Source organism: Nannospalax galili, unplaced genomic scaffold (genome assembly GCF_000622305.1).
Source record: "Nannospalax galili isolate Female #2095 unplaced genomic scaffold, S.galili_v1.0 scaffold47, whole genome shotgun sequence".
Classification (NCBI taxonomy): Eukaryota; Metazoa; Chordata; class Mammalia; order Rodentia; family Spalacidae; genus Nannospalax; species Nannospalax galili.
The window spans coordinates 463335-473747 of NW_008357641.1; the positions used below are offsets into that span (position 1 = coordinate 463335).

Sequence of the window (10413 nt, forward strand, 5' to 3'; positions counted from 1 at the left end):
AATTCTTTTATGAATGAGACTAAGAACCCTCTAGGGCCCTCTTTCCCCCCCGTTTCAGTACAGGCCAAAACTATGGACATCTGGTGTCTTACTTTAATTAAGAGACAAAATGACCTACAGTAACAGTATGTGAAGGTGCTTTTCAGAAAATGATAGATTGGCACCATCCTTTGAAATATTCTGGAAAAAAATTCATTTTGTACCCTTTGTATGTTCAAAAAGTGGGACTTTTCCTCATCTATTGACACAGTCATATTTTTTCTTCTTTAGCTTGTTGATGTCAAGTGATAAGATTTAACAGTTTTTCAAATGTTTAAACAGGCTGAGATGCTTAGGAAAAGTTATATTGGTTGTGGTATATAATGGTTTTCTTTAAATTTTGGTGGGACTACTGGAGAGGGCCAATTCGGAAGGAGGTATAAAGATGATTAAGATGTTCTGTATGAAATACAAAAAATAAGTATAGGTCAGTATCTCTTTTGAACAAATATTTCAAGATTCAACCAAATATTAGCTTGTAGAATACAAAATATATAAATCTTTATTTTTAATATTTTATTATTCTATGTGTATGAGTGTACGGTCTACATGCATGTAAGTGCACCTATATCATGCAACGCCCATGAAAGTCTGAAGAGGGTGTCAGATCCCCTAGAACTGCAGTTGTTAGCTGCCATGTGGGAACCAAACCCAGGTCCTCTACAAGAGCAGGCAGTGTTCTTAACCACTGAGCCATCTCTCCAGCCCCTTAAAGCTTTTTTTATTACATTTTAGTATTTTGTGTACATGCACGTGTATAATATGTATATATGTATAGCTAAAGGGGTAAGTTGTGGAAACTGATTCTATCCTTCCACCAGTAGGTCCTAGGGATTGAACTCGGGCCCTCAGGACTGGTAGTAGGCGTAGTAGGTGCCTTCACCTGCCGAGCCATCTCCCTAGCCTTTGTGGGGGGAGGGGACCACAATGTCTCATGTATCCAGGCCAACCTAGAACTCACTGTATAGCTGTCCTAACTTCTTATTGCTGTGATCAACACTATGACCAAAACCAACTTGAGGAGGAAAGGGTTTATTTGGCTTACATTTCCACATCACAATCCATCTCTTCTTTTTCTTTTTTTTTTTTTTTTTTTTTTTTGGCCATAGGGTCTCACTATGTAGCCCTGGATGATCTGGAACTTGCTGTGTAGACCAGGCTGGCCTCAAACTCAGATCCTTCTGCCTCTGCTTCTTGAGTATTGGGTTTTATTAAAGACAGGGGCTATCACAACTGGTCTTTTTTTTTTTTTTAATTTATTTATGTGTATGAGTGTTTTGCCTATAAACGCACCACATTTGTATAGTGCCCACAGAGGGAAGAAGAGGGTGTTGAATCATCTGGAACTAGAGTTACAGATGCTTGTCAATTACCATGTAGACACTGAGAACTGAGTCCAGGTCCTCCACAAGAGCAGCAAGTGCTCCTAACCACTAAGCTATCTCTCCACTCACACTCTATCTTTGAGAGAAGCTAAAGCCAGAACTCAAGGCAGGAACTGAAGCAGAGACCATGGAGGACTGCTCAGCTCCCCTCCTACACAGATCAGACCCACCTGCCCAGTGATGGCACAGCCCACGGTGGGCCTGGGCCTCCTACATCAATTAGCAATTAAGAAAATGCCTTACAGACATGCCCACAAGACAACATGATGAGGAAATGCCTCAATTCAGGTTCCCTGTTCCCAGGTAACTCCAGTTTACGTCGTTGACAAAAACTAACCAGCACAGTAATCAAGGATGACTTTGAACTTCTGATCTTCCTGCCTCCACCATCCAACCGCTGGGATTAGAGGCATGAGGCATCATGGTTTTTCGTTGTTATTTTATTTATTATTTTTTATTTTATGTGTATGAGTGTATTGCTTGCATGTAGGTGGGTGTGCCCATGTAGTACAATGCCCAGAGGTCAGAAGAGGGGGTTGGATCCCCTGGAACTAGTTCCAGACAGCTGTTAGCCACCATGTGGGTGAAGGAAATCAAACCCAGGTCCTCTGCAAGAGCAGCCAGTGCACTTAACCACTGAGTCATCTCTCCAGCCCTTCATCATGACTGGTTTTATGCAGTGCTTGGTTGGAACCCAGGGCCTCCTGTGTGCTAGACAAGCACTCTACCACTGATCTGCATCCCAGCAAAGAAATCTATTTTTGATGGGGATAACTGACAACTTTATCAAGCTGTTAACCGTGAAAGCATCTCTTCCTTTTTTCACTGGTCTGCAGCAAACACTTTGAACTGGGCTATAAGACAGTAGATGCTCCCATGCTGACACTATGACCTTGGTGGACACTGTAAAATAACTATTTTTTGTCAAAGTCACTTAGGTTTTTTCTTGTTTGGTTGGTTGGTTTAGTTTGGTTTTTTGAGACAAGGTCTCTGGTCCAGGTTGGCTTCCAACTCATTATGCAGTTGAAGATAACCTTGAACTCCTGGATCCTCTGCCTCCACCTCCCAAGTGCTGGGACCAAAGGCATGCACCACCACGCCCGGTTTTATTCAGTGCCAGGTTCCAACAGAGATTCATTCATGCTAGGAAAGCACTCTACCAAATGAACTATTTCCCCATTGTGGTAGTCCAGCTTTGTTTTACAGTGCTGGGACAGAACCCAGAGCCTCATGAATGCTAGGCAAGGACTCTGCCACTGAGCCTAACACCAGCCCATCAGCACTCTGAGAAAAAAATCAGAAGCTCCCTTCCTTCTCTGGCAAAAAAAATTATTGAAGTACAAAAGTCCAAGCCCAGCCATGGAACTTAGGCTGTGCCCAGCTTCCTAGAACAAAAGCAAACACCCCAAAAGTCCTCAGAGGCCTACTTAATCTGACTCCCAACTAGCAAAATGAGAAAATTAACTGAAAATTCTATCTTCTGCCTGTACTTTTCAAACTGGATATGGATTTTTCCACCAGGGCAAGTGAGAGGGTATGAAAGGAAAGGCACATTAGAAAACCTGTTTTGGAAGCACAAAGGTGAATAGGGTAGAGATTACTGACTCCTGCCTCCTGGTTCTTGGCACTGTCAAAAATAACTGAGGATGTCTAGGTTAAAGGTGTGAAAGGATACTGGGCAAATTACCAAAAATAATCCTAGGAGGTGGGCAGAGAGAATGGTATTCAACTTGCTATAAAAATTAAAATATCACCGGGTGTGGTGTTGCACGCCTTTAATCCCAGCACTCGGGAGGCAGAGGCAGGCAGATCTCTGTGAGTTCAAGGCCAGCCTGGTCTACATACTGAGTTCCAGGATAGCTGGGGCTACGGGGAGACCCTGTCTCAAAAAGACCGGAAAAAAAAAATTATTAAAATATCTCGGTACTGGAGAGATGGCTCAGCGGTTAAGAACACTGGTTGTTCTTGCAGAAGACCTGGGTTCGGAATCTCAGCACCCACATGGCAACTTACAACTGTAACTCCAGTCCCAGGGGATCCAACCACCTCTTCTGACCTCCGCAGGCATTGCACAACACAGGTGCACTTAACCTACATGCAGACAATACACACATACACATAAAATAAAAATAATAGAAAAAAATTTAAATAAAAATTTCAAAATAAGTTTTAATAATAAAAAAAATTAAAGTATCTCCCACTTATAGAGAGTTCCTAAACCATTCCAATTCCCAGAGACAAGTGGCAGAAGCCAGGGGATGGGGAGGTAAGAAATAGGGAGATGTTTTATAATGGGTGCAGTTTCAGTCGTACAAGATCAAAACGGGTGCTGGAGGGCTGCAGCTACAGCTTAGAGGTAAAATACTTGTCTAGCAGGTTCATGGTCCTGTATTCCATCCCTAGCACTGTAAAAGATGAAAAGGCCAGAGGATGGGGCTCGAGAGATGGCTCAGCGGTTAAGGGTACTGACTGCTCTTGCAGAGGACCTGGGTTCGAGTCCCAGCACCCACATGGCGGCTACGAACCGTCCTTAACTCCAGTTCCAGGGGAATCCGAAGCCGTCTTCTGACTTCCGCAGCACTGCACGACATGCGTACACTCACATACATGCAGGCAATACGCTCATACACAAAAAATAAAAATAATAAATAATAAAAAAAGAAAAGGCCAGATGAAGGGAAGGAGGGAATTAAAAGAAATTTTTTAGATCCTCACTCTACTCTTTAAAAAAATTAAGTTCTGGAGATGGGTGGTGGTGAAGTCCGTACAACAATGTGAATGTACTTAAAAACACTGAACTGTACGTTTAAAATGGTTACCACGGCAAGTTAGGTAAATTTCATCAGGATTTCAAAATCTGGGCAGGAGTATAAGCAGTTTCTCAACTTGCTATTTTTAACCTAAGTTAAACTAGCCAGCGGTTAGAAATTGCCTTGGGAATCCTGATTTCCTCTCCATTCTGCATTTACTAGCTGGGGTCTTTCCGAAAGTCACCTGGCATCTCTGACTTCGACCTGCTTAAGTAGTAAGAGATTAAACATCGCCATTTCAACAGGGCTGTGAGGATGAGGACAAAGTAACAGACTCACTAATGCAGCAGTAAGCCCTTGCTAAAGTATTTTTACTATGCATGTAAGCCTTCGTTACTTTATCATTTTATGACAGTTACTTAAAATCACCAACTAGGTGGAAAAGCCCATTAGAAGACATTTTACAGGGAAAAGCGACCCAAGTTGCAGTGGGAAGACGAGCTTCCAGGGTGGCTGGGCAGACCTCTCCACACTCAGGGTTGGCGGGGTGCCCTTCGCGGTCACAGGCGGGCCTGGCAGTGGAACCACCTCTCACCGCCCAGACGGCTAGCGCTAGGAGCCGGTGCGAAGGTCGGAAGGGGTGGGACAACTGTAGGGCCTGGTCCGGAGCAGACGCCGGCAGCGTGCAAGGCTGCGCCACACATCTGCTACTCCGCGGGCTGTGGACGCTACAAGGAAGCTACAAGCTTCTCCTCCGCCCTACGGAGACCCTAAGAAAGACACCCCCAAAACAGCCTGGGTTGCAGAAGTCGAAATACCTTCCTGCACATGCGCACTGGGATTTACGAGTAGCCCCCCGGGGCCGGCGCGCGCTCACTGCGCCTGCGCCGTGAGGACCGCCCTGTGGCGAGCTAGACCGGACCAGAGGGACCAGCGGCCCCAAGAAGATAGTGAGGTCTGCGGTGCGGCGGCCGCTCCACGCCGGCCCCGCGCTTCTTACCTCGTAGTGCTTCATGGCTCCTCCGCACGGCGGCGCCCACTCCGCTGCTACTCCACTGCCGGGTAGCCGCGCTACACTACCTTAGCCCGAACGTGCCCTCCGCTTTGCACTGACTGCGGCTCCGCGGTGGCTCCACCCCGCCTCGCTTCGCCCTGCCCCCACACCGCTCGCGCCACAGGGCTGACCAATCAGCTCACAGGATTTGCGGAGAGGGCGGGGCGAGGACTGGTGAGGCCGAAAGAAGGAGCTGGGCTCCTACCAATCAGAAGGGCCCTCAGGCGCCTTAGCGGCGTCGTCGCTGTGGAAACCCAGCTCCCCGACGCTCTTGCCGGAGCCCCGGCGGACAGTTGAGCTACTCCGAGCTTGGCGACTACAGGCGGGCGGCCCGGTGCATTCTAAGGTTGGAGTGGCTGAGAGGCCGAGCCTTGACAGAGCCCGGATGGCCAGGCCATTCCCTCTGGCTTGAATGGAGAGCGGGAAGGCGACCCGGAACCCGCAACCTGCACCCGAGCCCCAGCCGCATTTGGTGGGGTCTTCACTGCCTCTTCCAATGGCAGCTGCCGTCCGCAGTCCCGGCCCTAGAGGCCAGGACCCTTGTCTACCTGGGCGTTCGTATGTAGCATGGCCTCTACGTGTAGCTACTGAGCCCTTCAAATATGCTGGCCAAAGTGAGATAACACATCTAAACACGTGACGAGGGGCTGGAGAGGTGGCTCAGCGATTAAGAGCCCTGACTGCCCTTGCAGAAGACTCGGGTTCGAATCCCAGCACCCACTTGTGACAACCATCCGTTAACTCCAGGTCCAGGGGATCTGACGCCCTCTTCTGTCCACCGCGGGCATTGCAACGACGCGGGCGTCCACTTACATTCATGCAAGCAATACACATAAAATAAAAATAATTTAAAAATAAAATCGCGGGGCGTGGTGGCGCACGCCTTTAAATCCCTGCACTTAGGACGTAGAGATCGGCAGATCTCTGTAAGATCAAGGCCATCCTGGAGTGATAGAAGAGGAATTTGTATCCATCTGCTAGGATGCAGGAACATCTGGGGCTGCTGCGTTAGAGCAGCTGTGAGCTTTGATCTTGCTTTCCCAGAGACAGCATGGTTGGGCCGTGTTCCCCACTTGAAAAGCCTTGTTCTCTGCAGGCATCCTGTCAGCCCACAAGATAATAGCCAGTTCCCCCAGAAATGGACCTGCACACTCTGTGCTCAGGAAGATGGCTGTGAACCTGAAGCCTCAAGGACACTGGCACGGTGATGTCCTGTTCCTGGCTATGAAACGTCACATCATCCCCTTTATCCTGGATGAGGTGGAGCCCAGGAGCAGGTCTCCTGTGCAGCTGGTGTCACCATTAGCTCTGTGGAGAAGAAACTGATGGCCTTCCAGACAGACCCCAGAGGTATCCAATGCATGACCAACACACCTGTAGTGGTAGGAGAGCATGCCACTGTGTACACCACAGGCACCCATGCCCTGTAGAGGTTGAGCAACTTGTGGAGCAGCTCATGAGCAATGTGGGCTTCTGCACTGAGAGGGAGGAGGACCTCATTAAGGCCATCACTGGGTTCAGTGGCAGCAACCCTGCCTATGCATACCCTGGCTGATGGTGGGGTGAAGAAGGGGCTTCTGGCAGGCTGACTGGGGGCTCAGGCCTTGCTGGGAGCTGCTGAGATGCTGCTGGACTGAGAGGACCATCCAGGCCAGCTCAAGGACAGCATCTGTTACCCTGAAGGGGCTACTATCCATGCTCTGTACTTCCTAGAGAGTAGGGGCTTCCATTCTCTGTTAGCAATGCCGTTGAAGCTTTCTGTAGCCAAATAAGAGAACTGCAGTCCATGGCTGAAAGAAAAGGTCTCCCCTGCTGCCCTTAAGAAGACTCTTCCTGGGGCTGGAGAGATGGCTCAGTGGTTAAGAGCACTGACTGCTCTTGCAGAGGACCCAGGTTCGATTCCCAGTACCCACATGGTGGGTATGAACCATCCTTAACTCCAGGTCCAGGGGAATCTGAAGCTCTCTTCTGACCTCCAGGCAGCATTGCACGACACAGGTGCACTCACATACATGCAGGCAATACAACTCATATACATAAAATAAAAATGGTAAATAAAAAATATTTTTAAAAAAAGACGACTCTGGGCTAGAGAGATGGCTCAGTGGTTAAGAACACTGGTTGTTCTTGCAGAAGATCTGGGTTCAAATCCCAGCACCCACATGGCAGCTAACAGATATCTGTGACTCCTGTTCCAGGGGATCCGATGGCCTCTTCTGTCTTCCTCGGGCATTGCACAACACAGGTGCACTTACCTACATGCAGGCAATACATGCATACACATAAAATAAAAATAATAAAATTTTAAAAAAAAAAGGCTTCCTGGACTGAATGAAGATGGAGTCTCCCACAGTGAGAAACCCAGCCCTGGGAAGCAAGAAGTACTGAGGAGTCCTCTACCTCCTTTCAACACCCAGAGCCATTGGCGGAGGGGCCTTGGTCACCCTCTCCCCAGCAGTGCATCGTGGGGCAGGCTCAAGTTAGCTCCGCGTCCTGAGGATGAAAACTGTTTAGATCTGTTCAGACTGGGTAGCACTAGGTCCCTCTCTCATCCCATGTTGGAAGATGCTCTGAATGTAGACAATTCTACAAACCTCTGTTGGTGAAGTGGTAGACCCTAAATTAGCATCTCCCCAGCAGGAAGGTCTGTGGAGAACTTTAGCTGGAGCGCAAGGCTAGCTCAGTTTTATGCCAAGGTGAGGCAAGGGAAAACACAGGCCTGGCCTCTGGATTAATATAAAAGAAGTGAACAACTTAGAAGGGTCACAATCAGCCCCCAGCTTAGAGTAGTTTATCCATGCTAATAAAAACTTCCGTAGGTGGAGCTGAAGAGATGGTTCAGCAGTTAAGAACACTGACTGCTCTTGCAGAAGACCCAAGTTCAATTCCCAGCACCCACACGTCAGATAACAACTGTAACTCCAGTTCCAGGAGATTCAAAGCCCTCTTCAGACCTCCACAGGCATTGCATGACACAGGTTCACTTACATACAAGCAGGCAACACACTCATATACATAAAATAAAAATAAATATAAATAAAATTTTAAAAACTTTAGTAGGTAAAGTCTGGCGGGGAGGGCCTTTATCCTGCAAAAGAGAGTGCCTTCTGGGAGGGTGGGTTCGGACCTCCATCGGGGTAGCTGCTCCAAGCTCAGCAGACCATCAGAGAGTGCAGGGTTCTGGCCTCCAACTACCAGAGGGCCTGAGAACCCAGGGGACAGCCTGACAGCCACCCCATCTTGACTCCATGTGGTCGTGAGCTTCCCCTAACATACCATCCCCCTACCTGGGATTTTGTGACGCCCCTCCCAAGGCCCCAGGGAAGATCTGGCTTTGGTAGGCTAAGGCTATGATCTCAGCAGAGCACCAGAGAGTGCCAGTTCTGGCCCCACTCTGGCCTCCTTCTGGCATAGGGTTGACAATGCACAGGACTGCCTGAGAGACCCTGGATCCTGCCTCCATGTGGTGAAGGAAGCCTGAGTGTACCTGACTGGAACCTGAATTGGGCTTCTGTGGGTACCCCTGAATAGCTGATCTGAAGCCATCAGTTGCCTCCAAAATAAACAAAGAACCTGAACCCTGTACCAACCAGCTTTACATAACCAATAAAGAAAGGATTTAGGCACCCAGATAATGCAAACAGAAGCATACTTCAACTTAATTCTCATATCAGAATCATAAACAACAAAAGAAATTCACATGCCAAAACCACAAGGAAAGAATAATAAAACAGGCCTGGCTTGGTGTCGCATGCCTTTAATCCCAGCACTCGGGACACAGAGGCAGGTGGATCTCTGTGAGTTCCAGGCCAGCCTGGTGTCCATAGTGAATCCAGACCAGCTGGGGCTACAGAGGGAATAATAAAATGGAAAGCCAAAACATTATGTCCGCACCAAACCCCACCAATCCTGTAGAAGAGTTCTACAAGGAGAACCCCCTAGAGATAACCCAGGACACTGAATTTAAAAGAACAATCATATACATGATCAAGGAATTCAACGAATTTAAAGAACACACGAACAAACAAATCAAAGAACTAAAAGAAGATGGGGATAGCCGGGCGTGGTGGCACGTGCCTTTAATCCCAGCACTCCGGGAGGCAGAGGCAGGCGGGTCTCTGTGAGTTCAAGGCCAGCCTGGTCTACATAGTGAGTTCCAGGCCAGCTGGGGCTACAGGGAAACCCTGTCTCAAAAAGACAAGCCAGCTTTAATTTCCAGTTTAATGGATTCATTATTATATCTCTTGCTACAAGCATTCCTCCCTAAGAGATAGAAACATTGAAGAAAACTCAGGCAGACATGAAGATGGAAGTACAAAACTCAATAAGCCAACTTGAAACAACAGGGCAAAGCCTTACCGCTAGAATGAATGAAATGGAAAACAGAATGTCAACACTGGAGGATAGAGCTGAAGAATTGGACCACTCAAGCAAAGAGTATGGAAATTTTTTTTAAAACACAGGAATGGAATATGTAAGAGATGTGGGAGACCATGAAAAGACCAAATCTATGGATCATAGGAATAGACGAAGGTGAATTTCAGGTTAATGGTGCTGACTAGGTCTTAAACAGGATTGTAGAAGAGAATTTCCCAAAATTAAGGAAAATATCCCGAAACAAATACAGGAAGCACATAGAACACCAAATAGACAGGATCAGAAAAGAAACTCCCCATGACATATCATAGTAAAAACACTAAAAGTACAGAACAAAGAGAGAATACTGAAAGCAAAAGAAAAACAAGTCACATACAAAGGCTAGCCCATTAGAATTACAGCTGACTTATCAATGCAAGCTCTGAAAGCCAGAAGAGCCTGGATCAAGGTATTTCCAGTTCTACATGACAATAGATGCCAACCCACAACACTATACCCAGCAAAAATGCCTATTATACTTGAGGGGGAAAGAAAAATCTTCCATGACATGAATAGCCTGAAAAACTATGTGTCCACAAAACCAGCCCTTCAACGAATACTTGAAGCAATACAGAGAGCAGAGAGAGGAACAACTATTCATTGGGGCAACAAAAAAATGAATAAACAGACATAATCTAGGAAACATAAAATTAGACAGAGAACACAAACAGCAATCAAAATGACAGCAACCAAGACACACTTTCAATAATAACCTTAAATATCAATGGACTGAACTCCCCAGTCAAAAGACACAGGCTAAGCAAATGGA

At 47.2% G+C, this 10413-nt stretch overlaps 1 protein-coding gene and 1 pseudogene across 2 annotated transcripts in view; one reads left to right on the forward strand and one right to left on the reverse strand.

The window, feature by feature from the left end:
* The window catches only part of Tecr (trans-2,3-enoyl-CoA reductase), a 37180-nt gene extending 31856 nt beyond the window's left edge, over nt 1-5324 (reverse strand). For both annotated transcript variants that reach the window (XM_008855394.3, XM_008855393.3), the window contains exon 1: nt 5175-5324. In XM_008855394.3, coding sequence (XP_008853616.1) covers nt 5175-5189 — 15 coding nt within the window. In that variant the 5' untranslated portion in view covers nt 5190-5324. The remainder of the gene's footprint in view (nt 1-5174) is intronic.
* Nucleotides 5325-6210: 886 nt separating this feature from the next.
* Nucleotides 6211-10413, forward strand: part of LOC103751903 — a 15061-nt pseudogene continuing 10858 nt past the window's right edge.